This window comes from Oncorhynchus masou, chromosome 28 (genome assembly GCF_036934945.1).
Source record: "Oncorhynchus masou masou isolate Uvic2021 chromosome 28, UVic_Omas_1.1, whole genome shotgun sequence".
Lineage (NCBI taxonomy): Eukaryota > Metazoa > Chordata > Actinopteri > Salmoniformes > Salmonidae > Oncorhynchus > Oncorhynchus masou.
Window position 1 is genome coordinate 42,542,067 of NC_088239.1, and position 18,282 is coordinate 42,560,348.

The following is an 18,282-nucleotide window of genomic DNA, read 5'->3' on the forward strand; positions in this document are numbered from 1 at the left end:
TCATTATTTGGCAAGAAGACAAGAATTAAAATGATTTGTCAATGATGCACGTTTGTTCAACATGGTATCTGTGGTGTAGATTTAAAGACCGATAAGAGTTCTATTTGAGCTGCTCAGCTATATAGAATGAACACTGAATTTATGAACACAGTGGAAATGTGGTCATAATTCATGCTCAAGAGGAAATCCTACAGATTCCCGTATTTTAATTAGATCCATTGCAACCATACAAAAACACATAGTTACACATCATAAATGGTTCTGTTAATATTGAACCGTTTCTCAATGATCAACATAATGCAAAACCTAGTTTATGTATTGTTTAAATCTACTTTGAGTATGCAAATTGGCTTGTTCCAGTAGTGATGAGTAATGTTGTAATGACATGTTTTGGGGAATTCGAGGTATCTATTATTTTGAAAGAAAGTGAACAAATGTATTTAATATATTGTCTCGATCAATAACAGACTATTAAAATACGTATTGTATAATGTCTGTCCCTCAGTAATATGTAATTGGGGTTACTGCCTTGAAATTCTAAGATAAGTTCCTTGAGTATTCCCACCAGTGGCAAATTTCTCAGGGAAGGAGCCTATTAAAGAAACCTTTTTAGTACGTCATCAATTTGAGGATACCATTGATAATTTGGTGAGTTTAAATCCCAAAACTCACTTGGTGTTAGTCAATTTAAATGGGAAATAACCTTGTGAGCAACATTATTGATCACATCATTTAAGGGTTAATCGTGACCTTCGATTTGAGCATGTGACCTCCATTTACAAATATCCTCAACATAAAATGTCTTATTGGTGTTACTACTCCTACTGCACAATGTTATCCAAATGGCAAAAATTATTTAAAATCATTAAGCTGACAGTTGATTTAGAACGTGCCCAAATACATTTAAATAAAAATCTAGAAAAAAAATGATTTATCCAAACACCACCGCAATTCAAGGACGACACAGGTAGAAACATACTGTAGTCTTTATTTGATTGATTTGCTGATGTTGGTATAGCCGGCTCCAACACAGGTCATCAGTACTTTGTCTCCTCCTTTCCTCTCGTCCTCCGATGGTTTTTGAGTCTCGATCTTGAACATCATCTGGAAGAAGTCTCTCATGTGTCTGAGGAACTCAATCCTGAGAGGAGAGCGAGAGTTTAGGTGGGTTGGGCTACTCAAATACAGCAGTACAACACAAGACAGGCTAACCTCAGGGAGATTATTTGTTATTTTACAACAGAGTCAAATACAAAACACCAGAGCATCCTAGAAAAAGATTGTAAAGGCCAGAGGGAAGATCAAACACTGGAATACTGAGAAGCACTGTGACCCCTGACAAGGGTAGCAGAATTCCAGGAACTTTTAATAAATTCCCTTCTTTTCCCGAAATCCTGGTTGGAGGATTCCTGAAATTAGGAGGGAATAAGCAGGAAATCTGGAATTCTGGAACAAAACATTCCCGAAATTTTGCAACCCTGCCCCTGACCCGGTGTGTGATGTCAGAGTAGATGACCGGGGACAAGCACTGACCGAGGACAGTGTGTGCTTTGGAATGCCTTCAAAAACACCAAACAACAGCTCAAAGGTCTTTATGATCACCCATACACAACAACATATACACACAAAACAGGAAATGGATGGACCGTCCAAACATACTGTAGAACATCAATACTGAGAACTCCAAAATTGGACGATCCACACTCACAGAAAAAAAAAGCAGAGAGCTGTAGTCCTGCCTAGCTGCCTCAGAAGGAGATCAGAGAACCATTGAGATGGCACTGCCAATCTTCAGTTATCATAGTACTGTACTTGACAGGGACACAGCACCGGTACCATGATAACTGAAAATGGACAGTTCATAGTTCATACTCTGAGAGGACTGGAACCCTTCATATTGACAATAGCATCTTCTGTTCGGGGGAGTTTTTTTTTTTTTTTTTAATTTTTAAAGATCCCTGATGCTTGTTCTGAATGTTAAAATGCATCCCTTGCGATACGGTTTTGAAAACTTAACGCATCTTTCATTTAACTATGCAAGTCAGTTAAGAACAAATCTTATTTACAATGACAGCCTAACCCGGACGACGCTGGGCCAATTGTGCACCCCGCCCTATGGGACTCCCAATCACGGACGGATGTGATACAGCCTGGATTCGAACCAGGGACTGTAGTGACGCCTCTTGTACTGAGATGCAGTGCCTAAGACTGCTGCGGCACTCATATCAGAGAGAAATCATTTTACTACACACCTTTTTAGGGTTAGGGCCGGGACGATACCAGTATTGCGGCAATGAAAAAAACACAAAGCATTTAGCTTCTTTAGGAAAACAGCCCTAAAATGTTGGAAGCAAACATCATTATGCTGTCAATATATTCCAAGCTATAGCACACTGTTTTACATACAGCAGGTTTTTAAAGGACCAAAGAATTTGGTCTGCTTCACATTTTCATTTTTGCCATGGATTTTGTTGTTGTTGATTTGCTATCGAGCTTTGCTCTGAACACGTGTGTGTACGCGTAACTGGGGAGGAAGTGTATTTCGTCAAATGAAGGTGCAAAACTGTGACAGAAAGTGTATATTTTTTGTTTGAATGATTCTTTCTTGCTGATAGGGAAGGGTAGTGCGTACGGCCCAGTGCATCACTGGGGCCAAGCTTCCTGCCATCCAGGACCTCCATACCAGGCGGTGTCAGAGGAAAGCCCTAAAAATGGTCAAAGACTCCAGCCACCCTAGTCATAGATTGTTCTCTCTGCTACCGCACACCAAGCGGTACCGGAGCGACAAATCTAGGTCCAAGAGGCTTCTATAAACAGCTTCTACCCCCAAGCCATAAGACTCTTGAACATCTAATCAAATGGCCACCCCCCCCCCCCATGCTGATGCTACTCTGTTATTATCTATGCAAAGTCACTTTAATAACTACCTACATGTAAATATTACCTCAACACCAGTGACCTCGCACATTGACTCTGTACCAGCATCCCCTGTATATAGTCCCGCTATTGTTATTTACTGCGGCTCTTTAATCATTTGTTATTCTTATCTCTTACTTTTTTTAAAGTATCTTCTTAAAACTGCATTGTTGGTTAAGGGCTTGTAAAGTAAGCATTTCACTGTAACGCCCACACCTGTTGTATTCGGCGCATGTGACAACATTTGATTTGATTTTGATCACGGGCATATCAGCATATGTTTCGAAAACCGGTTTGAAAGCGATGATTGACATTTCTAAACGGAACAATATTTTCGGAATTGTAGTTGACATGGAGCCAACCGTGGGCGAATGTGCCCGGTAAAAACCCTATGTGAGAAGGAGTGATGAACCCGTTGTCCCCGACAGCCACAGTATCACTGCCATGCTATCAGGGGATCGAAACACAATGACAAACATGTACAAATGTCAACACACATGTACAAATGTTAGACAGAAGGATACCAGTTATTTACCTTTATGGCTTAGTCTTAACTTTCTCTACTACAGATGCAGTCAAATAAAGTCACACTTGCACAATTCACTATTTCTTCTAAAATATATTGAAATGTAAAACTGTGTTCACATGTGTATTTGTTTTATATACATTTTTTTTTTAGATCCAAACAAACATGTATTATTTTCACTTTAAAGTAATAATGGCCTGGACGAAATCATTCAACACATTAATTCATTTGGTTGGAGGAAAATTCTTGTTTACTGTGTAATTTCTCACCTGTGGTAAGTTGCAGGTGCCTACAGGGTAAAAAATAGCCATTCAAGCAGTTTTGAAAAGAGAAATCAGAAAATGTTGCTCCATTCGAAAGTGCAAGGGGGCCAATATTCTCGACCGCATTTGTAGGATATTAATGGATTGGATTTCATCTCAAAATGTTCTCATAAAATAATTAAATACAACATTAAAACAGATGTACCAATAAAACATTATTTTGAAGTTTGTAGAAGAACCAGAAGCATTCACCCTAAATGTTTTGCACAAATCATCAAACAAAAGATTCAACAAAAATATGGCCAAAGGTTTACCGTAAATGACAATTATTGTAAATAACAACTTGTTTGCTTTCCACTATCAGGTTAGTACCTTTTTGTTTGACCACAGTCGGTTTATATTCCAGCTATAGGAGAGAACTTTGGATCGCAGGTCCTGCCTATCAGCTTACTGTAAAATATATATATATATATATATATAAATAAACTTACGTGTATGGAGAGAGGTGGCCGAGCAGCACTTTAGATACATCTTGTTGACCCAAGGTCATGTACACGAGAGCCAGGCTTTGATTGGCTGAGTCGATGCAGCCGCCCTGAAAGAGAGAGCGCAGAGTGGGGGGGGGTCAGTGCATCAAAAACAACAACATAACACACCGACGTCACAAGGGGAGAGGTCCCAAAAAGCTCAATCCCCTCTAAGATAAGACCGAATGTGGCGTCACGGCCTTACTTAGAAGATAACAAAAAGCAGATTACACTGATCATTCTATTATTCAAAAATAAGTATTGACATAACCCAACTTGGAACATGAACAATCTTAACATGGTAGAGACAACAAATACACCAACTCTAATACTGAAGTGTACTCAGTACTCAGACAGACAAGGTTACAGTCCAATCATCCCTGTCAATCCCCTTGTAGCTTCTCGACATATGACATTTTAGTACGGTTGGGCGATAGCATTGTCTATCGACGATAATTGACAGCCATCGTCGATGGTGACGACATGAGGTGACAGATGGTTTGAATTTGACTGGTGCCGCACAGTAAAAGTCTTGCAGGGCACACAGCAGAGCTGCCCAACCCTAGAAAACAAGAAAAGAGTTGTCCAACCCAACATCTTCGATTTACTGAAGAGCACAGAGGTTAGACAGAGAGACTAGTCTGGCTGTGAATCCCGTGCTATGTTGAGCATGCAGTGTCAGTGGCCTTCTTTATGTCCAACATCAGCATGAATATGATTCAATCACTGAAATTGGTTTTTCAAATACCTAAGGCAACATTGTCTCCAGTCATTATGTGTTCCATGATACTACTGGGATTCCAAACAATTCACTGTTTGTAATCTCCAGACAGTCAGTCTGACCCGATGATCCGACTAGGAAAGATATGTCCTGACCCCTGATGAAAAATGTAACAGAATAAGGACATAGAATAAAATGTTTAAATCATATAAGGCATGGTCTGGACCTACCATTTAAAACAGTAACATTGCATCATGGGTAGGGCTGTGGTGGTCATGACATTTTGTCAGCCGGTGATTGTCAAGCAAATAACTGCCTGTCTTGCGGTAATTGAATGTTAATTAACCTAAACACGTTTAGCATCTCCTGGCTTCCACATTCTAAAACGTCTAATAAATCCATTTAATATAGCCTACACAATCACAATAAATCCATCATTTATCTTAGACAGGTCTAAAAGAAACACGATGTGAAGAAAATTTATATTTCAGAAGAACAGAAAAGCATACTCTTGAGTTGTTCTTATGTTAGGCCCTGATCTGGCTATGCCATATGGCTGTGGGCTACACTAGTTAATTTAGAAGACACGATTTTCTTAGAATTCCATGTCGTTATTTTTTTTTTTGCGCTCTATCGACTACTTGTGGCGGGCCCAGGTGCCTGCAGGCTGACTCTGGTCGTCAGTTGAACAGTGTTTCCTCCGACACATTGGTGTGGCTGGCTTCCGGGTTAAGCGAGTGGGTGTTAAAGAGTGCGGTTTGGCGAGTCATGTTTCGGAGGACGCATGACTCAACCTTCGAATCTCCCGAGCCCGTTGGAGTCGCAGCGATGAGACAAGATTGTAATTGGGAAGAAAAAGCCTCAGTGCCATTATCTTCGCGAGGTGATTGAAAACAGGTATGTCCATTTTAGTCTATACCTTTGAGATTGTTTTAATTACTTGAACAAAATATATTTCTCAGAGGAATTGTATTAGTATAAAATATACATTTCCCTTTTTTTAAGCATACAATATAGTTCAGCATTTGTATTATTTATTTTAGTAATTTTGCTCATCTTTATCAACGGTGTCAATAATTTCAGACCCCAGTGTATTTGGCATCTCATCAACTGGTGGAAAAGAAATGGCAAATTGAATTATATTAACCTCGGTCCAGAAAAATACCTTGAATGATTTTTCCTAATATTTTGAAGAAGGAAAGGGAGTGCTACAATCCACTATCTAGGATGCGTAGGCGTAGCCTGCCTCTGAACCACACAGAATATGAAGTTTAAAAAGGCTGACATCATGCTTGTTTGTCACCATGCACCAAGACATTCTGACATTAAGGTAACATATGGGTGAGTTACTGGACAAATACTATCAAATCATCTAAAAGCGAGAGGTTCAAGTGTACCTACTTAATTTCATATTTAACAATTTGCCAAATGCATTGTATTGATTTCAACTCTAAAAGAGATGAATAACTATTCAAATATTAAAAGACCACTACTTACAGCCGCTCTCCTTGTCCCTCATCTCACCAGGCACTCCAAAACATATCTCCCGTTTACTACGACCACTACGCTTGCTGCTTGCCTGCCTGCCTGCCAGCCAGCACTACTGATTAGCCACTGAACAAACACAGGTGTGCATCGCATGTCCTCCAAAAGAAACTCAACCACCCTTATATGCTTCAAACAACCATTCCCAGGAGACACCAGTGTGACTCTTCTATCTCCTAGTCTTACCCTTCCCTCCTCTTGGCCAATGAGGAGATTGAAGCAGTCGCTCTCCACGGGCCTAGCTTAGTAGAGAAGTGAGCAACAATATTCACCATTCAAAACAAATCATCAAATTCTTCTGGCTAACTGGATTCACATGCTCTTATGAAAGGGGGTGACCAGTGTGAGTCAGGAGGAGAAAAGTGAAGTCACAGACTCCGCTGCTTTTTTTTGATAAAGTGCCTTTTTCTTTGGGGGAGTGCGTTCTCAAAGACGTGAGGCGAGTTTTGCATGACATCGTTATCATATTACCACTTATAGATAACATTCACAATTTATAATCCATCGCCTTAACCACTTACCCAACATTAACACTTCTAGAATTGCGCTGGTTAAAGACGTGGAACATATTTATTCATGAAACTATCAACTATAAAATCACTCTCGCTACATAAAGCACTGCAGTGTAATGTTGTCTAGATTGGTACAGTCACTTTATAGACAGACTGACATAACAGACAACAGATTTTTTGTGTCTCTGACTCGTGCGTAAAAACTGACCAGGCACGGGTAATCTCATACAAGTCAAGGCTCATTTTCACAAAGCATCATGAAGGAGTGTTGATCTAGGATCTGTTTAGTCTTTTAAATCATAATGATTTAGAGGGGGAACCTGATCCAAGATGAGCACTGCTACTCTGAGACGCTTCGCAAATACGGGCCCAGATGTCCACAGCACATTAGGGTCTGTCAGACACATACGTCTCTGTAACACAGTTGAGGGCTTGACTCAATCACAACATGTAAACAAACAGTGTCCTGCCTGTTTACCCACATTCCCTGTAACGATGAGCCGAGTCTGAACTCTGAGAGACGGATGTCTCACTCGCTCTGTGAGAGTAAACGTGTCTGGTATGTCTGGTATGTACTCAACAGCTGTAATGACCGTTAGACATGATAGTCTGTTTGTGTCACTGAGGGTAAATACCGCACACTGAGAATAGCAAACATTTAGCCTTAAAACAGATGGTGATTTGAATGTGTGAATTAACAAGTCCAGACACTTAATGTCCGGTATGTACTCAACCGCTGTAATGACAGTTAGACATGATAGCCCAGGTGTCCCTTGGGAAAAAGGTCTTCTGATCTCCATGGGACCTTATGGTTAAATAAATGGTTAAATAGTACATTTAAAGTCAACAAGAGCTTCAACTTGACTTGAGGGCTACAAGTCGATTTAAAACACGTTTGACAGGAGTCCTGAGTGGCTCAGCTAGTAGAGCATGGCGCTTGCAACACCAGGGTTGCGGGTTCGATTCCCGGGTGGGACCACTCAGGATAAGAGCGTCGGCTAAATTACTAAAATGTCTTTAAAATGTGTTTTTTTTAAAAGTGCACCACGCCGTTTGGCTTGGGTTTCGATTGATTGTGTGTGTGTGTGTCACCCACCCTGTAGATCTCCTCCAGCAGTAGCTTGGCACAGTTTCTTCCCAGGTCCTCAGGCAGCACAGGGTCTCCCTGCCCCTGGGGGGTGGACACCTGCTCTGCACTAAGGAACGTCCCGTTCAGGGTCTCAGCCACCAAGGTCAGGCCAAAGCCCGGAGACCTGAGGGAGAGAAATCGGCCGTGATTGAACGGTTTTCTGGGGAAAACAACCTTATCAATGCGTGTATGCGTCACTAAGTGAAACGCTAGCTACTATTTGCTACTCGAAACAGTACCCTTGAACCTTGAAGTGGACTAGAACCACTTTTGTTAGTGCGACCATTAGCGCTGAGTGATTAACCAACATTTCTGTGATTTTCCCATTTTTAAAACGAACTGACCCGACATCTGTTCCATTATCGTAATTCCATTCCATACCATCTTTTTCTGCGCGCAACGCGCAGTTTCTCTAGATTAATCAGATCCTACAATTTTCTACCTAGTTTAACGCAGAAAATGTGGTAATTAACTACAATGACCATAATCTATGACCATAATCCGCACCTGCTGGTCTGAGAGAAGGGCCAAAAAAAATGCACAATCGCGAGGGAGAGAGCAGTTGTTTCGTGAGGTGCCTCTACCCAAAAATACATGATCTCAGATCGATAGTTGGTATTCAGCAGTCATAAACGTATGCCTTATTTACGTTAAGAACTACTAAAATAGTGTTTGTCAGAAAGCATAGTCAGCAGCTCTATAGAGATGAGGACTTTCCTATTTCGTTCCAAGACATCAAATAGGCCTAAAACAAATGTAATATACACAACAAAAACATTTTACTAAAGTAATGTGAATAAATTATGGTTAATAAGTGATAAGCAGTACTGGGCAGTCACTACCATCATGGGACTTCATAATCATTTTATTCTGTATTGTTACAGCATTCAACCCACAATGCATTTAAATGTAAAAAAATAATAATTTATAACCCAAATCAAAAAACTATTATAAATCGCTCAGCACGAGTGATCAACATGACTGATGTTTCCTATGATAAACAGATTGTGCCTCATCAGAAATGTATGCTTTGGCTGTTGATTAAGCAGTGAAAACTAAGATCATCAAAAGGGAACATTGTTAATCAATTTTGATTAGTGATGCACATTTTGGTCAATTGTAGGTGTTGTTTGTGTGGAGTGAAACGTCTAGGGAAGCCAACGGCTCAGCCGCAAAGTGGTAGGCCACACAAGATTACAGAACGGGACTGCAGGTGAGCAGGTGTCCACATACTTTTGGCCATGTAGTGTATATTATTTAACAACTACTATTGATGCAGACAATGTAAAACATTTACCAAAATGCAATTCACTGGAAAACAAAGTTCTAAACAGCACACCTGATGCGAGTGGTTCCACGTGTGACAGAGATGAAAAGCTCCGTTAGGAATTTAGAGGGTGAATCGAACGATGCGGTGGCTAGGTTGATAATATTACTAGGATTGTGCCTTTGGCTTCTGGACAACGAAAGAAAGTTGATATGAAAACCAATAGAACGGGAGAGAAATCCTGTTTTCAATGGCATATGAGGAAGTCCTTATAAAATAATTGCCTCCATGTTTCTATGGTTGGATTTTGGCTAGGCTACTTTGAAGCAGGTAAGACATCGTCTCATAATTTGAAGTAAAACTTACAGGTTTCAAACAGTTAAGTATATGTTTAAAAAATGCACTGCCTCTAATTGCACGGTGACAGATAACATGCCGATAGCCTGCCAAACGTATTGACTAGGCACTCGAATGCAGGACGGGCTTCAATTAGGAGTTGAAAAATAAAAAATGATATCAATAGAAAGCTGGGATCCTCCTTTTCGTCAAGGCCATCAAAACTACTTTTAACATGCATTTTGAATTGTTGCGCAATGACTGGGCTTATAAGAACACGTTTCACGCCAGCAGCAATCGGCTGCCGCTCTCGCTGTTCCGACAGGTGATATTATTCCACTGAATTTCCACCGTCTGGTGTGCATGCGATAAATAAGATACTAGACGAACTAACAAAAATACACACGGTCCAATTTCATTCCACTAAACTATGCAAATTAACCTATAGACCAATAAGCATGACCGGTCAAATGTATTTTCGGCAGCTAGCCGATTAACATCCCTAGTTGAGTAGTTTGCAGCCTCTTTTCTTGAAAAGTAAATCTTCCAGCGTTTCTTAACTATAGCCCCATCTAGTGGCCAAAGTCACAGCCCCAGAGAAAGACCACGGTTGGCTGAAACGGAGAGGGTTTACCTTCGTTTTCCTACGCTATGGACGAATGAATATGACACAGGCTGGGAGATGACTTACTTTCCAGACTTGTCCCCCTTCATGTGGTCTGTGTAGATGTAGATATCAGGAATGAATTTATTCAGTATGCTTCTGGCAGAGTCCACTATTCTGTTGGCCATCTGTGGAGAGACTCTAACAGAGTATCTGTACGACCAATGTCAAGGTGTGTAACAATTTCGGTTGTCTCCGTATAACGGATCAATAAAGTTGTGTTATATGAGCCAGGTAAAGCAAGGTGACAATGACAGAAAAATACAAGAACTTAAACAAAGACAAAAAGACCTAACTTCCATACATTTTGCTGGTGTCAAGACTCTCAACAACACCATAAGAGAAAGGACAAAAGATTCAAAACATTTAATTAAGAGACTGAAAAAGATACGCTATTCCTCTGATCCGCTTGATCTTGCCAGGCTCTGACAGTTGGACGGGACGGAGAGTCTTGCGAACGGGACACGTAAACAGTACCTCGCCTCCCCCACCTGGAGCCATCCCCCTTTTCACTACCTGGACACAGGAAACACAATCGTCTTTATTTATTTAACCAGGTAAAATCATTCAGAATCAATTCTTCCAAAAGCCTGGCAAGTTGCAAAAAAAGTCTCAACAAAAAAAATATTATAAAACATTATACCAATAACACATTCCACCACATACCAACGAAGAGTCCCAGACAAAGATAGCAGTTATACTGTATGTCATATGAAGACAGGTAAACCCATACACAGTAATGCTAAGAATGTGCTCTAAAAGCCTCACCTTCAGTTCCAGCCCCTCTCCATCAATCCCAAACCTCTTCATCACAGGAATGGACGTATACTTGAGTTGGTCAACCTGAAAGAAAGGGCGAGAGAAGAGGTTTGGTTTTCCACTTATACAACGTTTACGAGCACGTCTCCATTCAGCATGTGTGACCGAGAGGATTTCCCCTAGCGGATTTCCAATTTTTTTATATTTTGATGCTAAGTGACAGCATCTTATGGTGCTTTTCATTACAACTGGGAACTCTAAAAAAATACTAGGTCAAATCATGAAGTTAGTAATCTTCAGGTCAAAAAGCCAGACCTCTAGAAAGAGGCCCGAATTGGAATTCCGAGTTGGATGACGGTTCAAAGCGATTCGTCCCCAGTCGGAGCTTGTTTCCCCCCCAGTTGTCTTGAAGTCTGAACTCTCCGACTTCAGTGTATTCTTTTGAACGCTGCATCAAATGGACATGGAAGGAAGGCTTCATCAGCGCGTCACACACCACTTTGCAATGAACTGGAAAACATATACTTAGTTGTTTGAAACCAGAACGTTTTAATACATATTATGACGCATGTCTTACTTGCATCAAAGTAGCCCATTAGATCTCCTCTCTTTCTAAATTTCAAACGGATATTTTAATCTCTGTCACATGAAACCGCTCACATACGTAGTGCCCTTTTGACAACAGTGTTTCCCAGCTAATTGCATTATGGAACATTCACGCATAGCCTACTGCCTTGTGCGCATTGCTGCACTTATGTGAAGAAATTATAGTTTATCAACATTTTAAGCTAAACGTTCTGATTTGTTGTATCAGACATCCCTTTTTACATTTTGATGTAACCTACACCTACTGGTTATATGAATTTGGGATCCATTGTCCCACGACTGTCCCAGAGTCTGTTGGGAATAGGCTATTACTTTATCGACAAGCTGACCAATATCACAGGTAGCTTAAAGTTTTCGACTATAGCAGATTGACATAGGCTAGTGATTTCGCTGTTCGTTACTCGTCTTGTTGGCAGAGGAAAAGTAAACGTGGACAGTTATTCTAACATGTTCAAAGTGCATGTCAGAAATTCGCTAAGTTCTTTGTTTCTGGTCATTTTGAGCCTGTAATCAAACCCACAAATGCTGATACTCCTGATACACAACTAGTCTAAAGAGCCAGTTTCATTGCTTCTTTAACTAGCACAACAGTTTTCAGCTGTGCTAACATAATTGCAAAAGGGTTTTCTAATGATCAATTAGCCTTCTAAAACGATAAACTTGGATTAGCTAACACAACGTGCCATTGGAACACAGGGGTGATGGTTGCTGATAAATGGGCCTCTGTACACCCATGTAGATATTCCATTTTTAAAAATGCAAAAGCTGTTTCCAGCTACAATAGTTATTTAAGTACACTGTATTCCTGATCCATTTGATATTGTTATAATGGACAAAAATGTGTTTTCTTTCAAAACAAGGGCATTTCTAAGAGACGCCAAACTTTTGAACGGTACTATAAAATGGAAACAGCAGATAGGAGACATTTTCTAAAGATCGACAACATTTGTATTCGTTCGACAGGGGTGGATCTTTCTTTTGGCTAACATTATTGGGACAAGGTGTTTCGAATAAATGATGATTGCAGAATAAGTTTGAAGGTACGCAGGGCACGCAATGTCATCATTAGCTCCACTTTTAAATCTAAATGCCTACTGTTTGCAAAATCACCCCCCCCCCCCCCCCAACTATAAAAACCAGGCTTCTTTACAGGACACTGATTGTCCCGACCTGACTTTTAAGAACGCCCAAAACGCCAGCAAGTTGAAACCATCCAATCATTTCAGATCTAAAGGAGTGCAAGTTTCACCATGGCACGGACTGTGGCGATACATCAGCACATGAGAATTATTTTAATATTAGTCAATTATTGCATTCTATCCATGCTGGCTTTCACAGGCTACTCGAGGCATGAAACAAGATAGGCGTTTGGGCATATAGGCTGCCGCCAATTTATTGATGCGCAGTTGCCCTAAATAGGTAATGGAAACACTTCAACCCCTACATTGACTCGACATTAAGTTTTAGCGAAAACTTGTTTAAAGTGCGACGTCATTATGTCCAGCGGTTTTTCAAGATAGTTAAATGGAAACGCAACCTAGCAGGCAATTGTTGCATCTATTTTCTATGCGAACTTTCTAAATGTCTACAACAACAAAAAACTCACTGGACAAGTAAATGGAAACATAGCAGTATGGCGATACTCATTAATATCGTGGCAAGGAAACAAAACACATAGCGGATTTAACTTCTTTAGGAAAACTACCCTAATGTTGGAAACAAACAGGAGACTTTTGAAGTAGCCTAATCAGATTAAAACATTGTCACTGGTTGTGTTTATGCCAAACATAAAAAGGTAATACACTTTAAATGTTAAATATTTTGGCTATATTGAAATGTTCTAGAAGTACGAGGAATAGATGCTTGGATGGTAAAGGCAGAGACATTATTATATATTTTTACCAGATAAGTTGACTGAGAAAACACTCGTTTACAGCAATGACCAGCGGAATAGTTACAGGGGAGAGGAAGGAGGGATGGATGAACCAATTGGAAGCTGGGCATGATGGTATCAAATCCAATAAAATGTTATTTGTCACATGCGCCGAATACAACAGATGTAGACCTTACCGTGAAATGCTTACTTATGAGCCCCTAACCAACAACGCAGTTAAAGAAATACAGTTAAGGAAATATTTACTAAATACACTAAAGTTAAAAAAAATGTAATAAAAAGTAACAATAACGAGGCTATATACAGGGGGTACCGGTACTGAGTCAATGTGCGGGGGTACAGGTTAGTCAAGGTCATTTGTACATGTACTGTGGGCAGGGGCAAAGGGACTATTCGTAGATAATAAACAGCGAGTAGTAGTAGTGAAAAGAAAATGAACAAAAAAAGGTATTAGGGAAAGATTGGGAATTTAGCCAGGACACTGAGGTTAACACCCCTAATCTTACGATAAGTGCCACGCGATATTTAGTGACCACATATTTAGTAAACACCCCATCCGTAAGACGGCACCCTACACAGGGCAATGTCCCCAATCACTGCCCTGGGGCATTTGGGATGTTTTTTTTTTTGACCCGAAGGAAGGGTGCCTCCTACTGGCCCTCCAACACTACTTCCAGTAGCATCTGGTCTTCCATCCAGGGACCGACCAGGACCAACCCTACTTAGAACCAGAAACAATCCAGCAGTGGGATGCAAGGGGGTTAGGCTGCTGGAAAGGACGACTTGAGAGAATGATGACCCGCCACATGCGGGATAAGACTGCTAATAAGCCTATTGCAGTTCTGGACAAATTATCCACCTACCACTATTGTCACCATGAATGGTGGATAGAGGGCAGGATAGACAGTCAGACGATATTGACCGGTGGTATTGTTAGCGCGAGGGAAAAGCGTAGTGCATAAGGGAAGTGCCAAAACACCTTATTCTGCAAGCAGATGAGGAAATGTGGCTAGGGTGGAAGAAATAATATGGTAAAACTTGCAAAAAGGTGAATGTAAATCAGGGAAAACACACATTACCTTCCCCTGTGCCCAATGAATATATTTAAAAAACACCCACACAAAGCAAAAATAAATAAATACGTTTGTCAATCCTCTGCTATTTTGGACCACTCCCCCTCCCCACAAAACTTTTTAACTGCCCCTTAGCCAGCCGCTTCACATGTATATATAAGAAAGGGAACATGGGTCTTACCGAGGGGTCAGTAGGGTCATTGGTGACCCCCTTCAGCACAGCCTTCAGAGGGTTCTTCATGAAGGGAGCCAGCATGAGTAGCGCTTCCAGGTAGTAACCCACAGAGCGCTGGGTGTTACACTCATGTTCCACCACACCACCATAGAGCAGGCCCGGCTGGTAGAACAGCACCGTACCTACAGGGCAGAGAGAGAAGAGGGTTGTTTTCAGTGCGGAAAGAATGTTTTCAAACTGGATGGTAGTACATACAGTTGTCCAATGGAAGCACAGATTGTTGTTTTCTGTTGCAGTGTGCCCTGCTACGATATGCCCTTATGAACATGGCCCAGGACAGGAATATCAGTCTGGCCTGCCTGGTCTCTGGGTCTAAGGAGTTGAAAAATGGACGCAGAAACGCCTAGGAACAACATCAAAAGCAGACATTCGGAGCATGTAAACATATGCAACTACACCCACGCTAGCATGTGCATATCACGCCTCGCAAATGCTGCGTTCCAACATCAATGACACTGTCGGGGGTGCCGCGGCGCCATGGTCTCCAAAACATATGGAAACATTTCGCAACATAAAAAAACATTCAAGAGCTGAACTGCAACATTCATGTTACAACCAGAAAAGAAAATCAGGCTCAGGATTACAAAATATGACCTGTTTTCAGTAATACCATGTTCATTCTCCTGGAAGGGCTGATGAGTTCCTTCCTGTTTTCCCACTGTCAATAACTTGCCCCTTCAAACATGTGCTGACCTGTGTGTGTCGACGACAACAACTGAAGTGTGTGTAAAACTGAGGTCCTGCCAAGGACAGTTTGGTGTATATGCATGCATCATGCATTCAAAAGTTAGGTGACTGCAGAGTACAAACAAACCCAATGACATTGGAATTCAGTAGTGAGCACAACAGACGCTGGGGTCTGTGTATCCATCTGCCCATGGTTTACCTGTTTGGTTGATTTCTATTCTGGTCCCATTGGTTACCTTGTCCAGAAGCCGGATGAAGCTGGCTTCAAAATCTAGAACATACACAAAAAAAATTGTCAATAAGTGTGCTCAACCCCAATAACAACCTTATCTATTTATTAGGCACATGCAGCATTTACTTGACTGTCTACAAACAGCTATGGGATATTTTGCAGAATTAAGGGTGTGTGTTTATAGAAGCATTATTTTCTATAGAGCTGAACCAAAGGAGTGTTCGTATTTTTGGTTGAACATAAATGCTAGCTGGGTAGTGACTGCTGCCTAGCTAATGTTAACTAACAAAACCCTCAAAAAGGATCACATGAATATTCATTGTTATGTAGCTATGGTCCTACTGTATCATGCATTAGATGTTGTCCAATAACTTAGCTGGTTGATTAAGTTATATGGCTTTTGTGCCAAAAAGCAACAATTCAGTCTACTTGGGCGTGTTGGAATGGATGAACTTTAACTGCGTAGTAACAGCTAGCTAGGTAATGCTAGCCATATGTAATAATGCGACGCCACATTGGTGTTTTGCAGTCCACTTACCTCTAAGTCCTGGGTTATCGTCTTTAGATCGTATGTTTCTGATTTTGACTCTTTTGCCACTTAGAGTTGACAACACTAGTCGTTGTCTGAAAAAATTACAACCATCGTAAATGAGTCCCTGGCTTGCCATGCTGTTGTTATTTCCACACGTGTGTTCAATATGGGGAGTCAAGAGAGTAAAGGGTTAACTACGGGACGCCACGAGGGACATAAATGGCATTTTAAACGTGGTATTCGTATTAACCACCAGATGGCGCCCTAGCATTGCTTTAAACCCGTTATCTCGAGCTTTATGGAACACCACAGGACACAAAGTTCAGTCAGAGAGGGTTAATGGCTCACACTGTGACAGAAATACATCACACTGTGATGAGAAACATTTTGACCGTGGGTAAATATCAGTAATTATTCAATTATTCATTTATTCTCTGTCCAAAGGGTCTTTGGTTAAACTAAAAGCCTATGTAAAAAAAAACACATACCCTTATGGCACATTTACATACAGGATATTCCATTGTTCTTGAAAACCCAACACATTATTAAACAAAGCATTCTGTCTTATCCCAAGGATTCTCAGCTTTAATAAGCAATGTTTTGACATTTAGAAACTTCAATAATCATCGGTTGCGATATGGTTTTTGAAACATATGGAACTTATCTTTCATATCCACAAAAAATCAGTAAAAATTAAACATATACACTTACTGTAGCAGGTTTGCACAGATCCATCAGGTTGTGTGCCTCCAGCCGACAAACTACACTTCAAGCACTTTAGATAGGTAATTAGCACAGGTAATTAGCACAGGTAGTAGCCTCTGTCTTCCGTAAACAAACGCTGTAACATGGAGATATCACCGTGTGGGAACACTAACCCTATAAAGGTGTGTTGTAATTTAAATTTGTACATTTTTTTGTTATTATTTCTCGCTGATATAAAAGATGTTTCCAAAACCGTACCGCAAGCGATGCGTGTTAACGTTCAGAACAAAACTCCCCCGGACAGAAGATACCATCAGGAATAGATGCTAAAGGTAGTTAGCGTCTATGAATGGGATAGATTTACCCCAGTGTTTTACCCAAAAGGCTCAGACTTTTCTGTTTCCATCTATGCGGGTCGAGCTCCCTGGTGTCAGAGAGAGGCCCCCAAAAAATGTCAAAGACTCCATCCACCCAAGCCATAGACTGTTCTCTCTGCTACCGCACAGCAAGCGGTACCAGTGCACTAAGTCTGGAACCAACAGGACCCTGAACATCTTCTACCCCCCAGGGCATAAGACTTCTAAATAAGACTTCTAAATAACACTTCTAAATAAGAGTTCTAAATAACACTTCTAAATAACACTTCTAAATAAGAGTTCTAAATAACACTTCTAAATAACACTTCTAAATAAGACTTCTAAATAAGACTGCTAAATAACACTTCTAAATAAGAGTTCTAAATAACACTTCTAAATAAGACTTCTAAATAAGACTGCTAAATAACGCTTCTAAATAAGACTTCTAAATAAGATTATTCTAAATAAGACTTCTAAATAAGATTATTCTAAATAAGATTATTTTAAATAAGACTTCTAAATAAGACTTCTAAGTAAGACTTCTAAATAGCTAATGTTCCACTGGATGTCAGAAGGTGAATTCACCAATTTGTAAGTCGCTCTGGATAAGAGCGTCTGCTAAATGACTTAAATGTAATGTAAATGATAAGAGCGTCTGCTAAATGACTTAAATGTAAATGTTACCCGGACTACCTGCACTGACCCTTTTTTTGCACTAACTCGCTTGTACTGACTATGCACACACACACTGAACTCGACCCACACACTGAACTCAACCCACACACTCCCACATACTT

General features: G+C 40.5%; 1 protein-coding gene across 1 annotated transcript; it reads right to left on the reverse strand.

Moving 5' to 3' along the window:
- Positions 1-971: 971 nt before the first annotated feature.
- On the reverse strand, positions 972-16,613 carry rcl1 (RNA terminal phosphate cyclase-like 1). Its single transcript, XM_064942072.1, has 9 exons — positions 16,431-16,613; positions 15,860-15,931; positions 14,920-15,095; positions 11,175-11,249; positions 10,798-10,922; positions 10,434-10,559; positions 8,107-8,263; positions 4,197-4,300; positions 972-1,141 (listed from the first exon to the last, which is right to left on the reverse strand). Exons 1-9 carry the CDS (start codon positions 16,558-16,560, stop codon positions 988-990), a joined length of 1,119 nt encoding a protein of 372 aa, XP_064798144.1. The 5' UTR covers positions 16,561-16,613; the 3' UTR covers positions 972-987.
- Between the last annotated feature and the right edge of the window lie 1,669 nt (positions 16,614-18,282).

Excerpts from the sequence above, each read along its gene's own strand:
- rcl1 (XM_064942072.1), bottom strand. The coding sequence starts at position 16,560 with ATGGCAAGCCAGGGACTCATTTACGATGGTTGTAATTTTTTCAGACAA. Across the intron at positions 15,932-16,430 it reads CGATAACCCAGGACTTAGAG|ATTTTGAAGCCAGCTTCATC; the intron begins GTAAGTGGACTG and ends TGTATGTTCTAG. Across the intron at positions 4,301-8,106 it reads TGCTGGAGGAGATCTACAGG|GGCGGCTGCATCGACTCAGC; the intron begins GTGGGTGACACA and ends TCTCTCTTTCAG.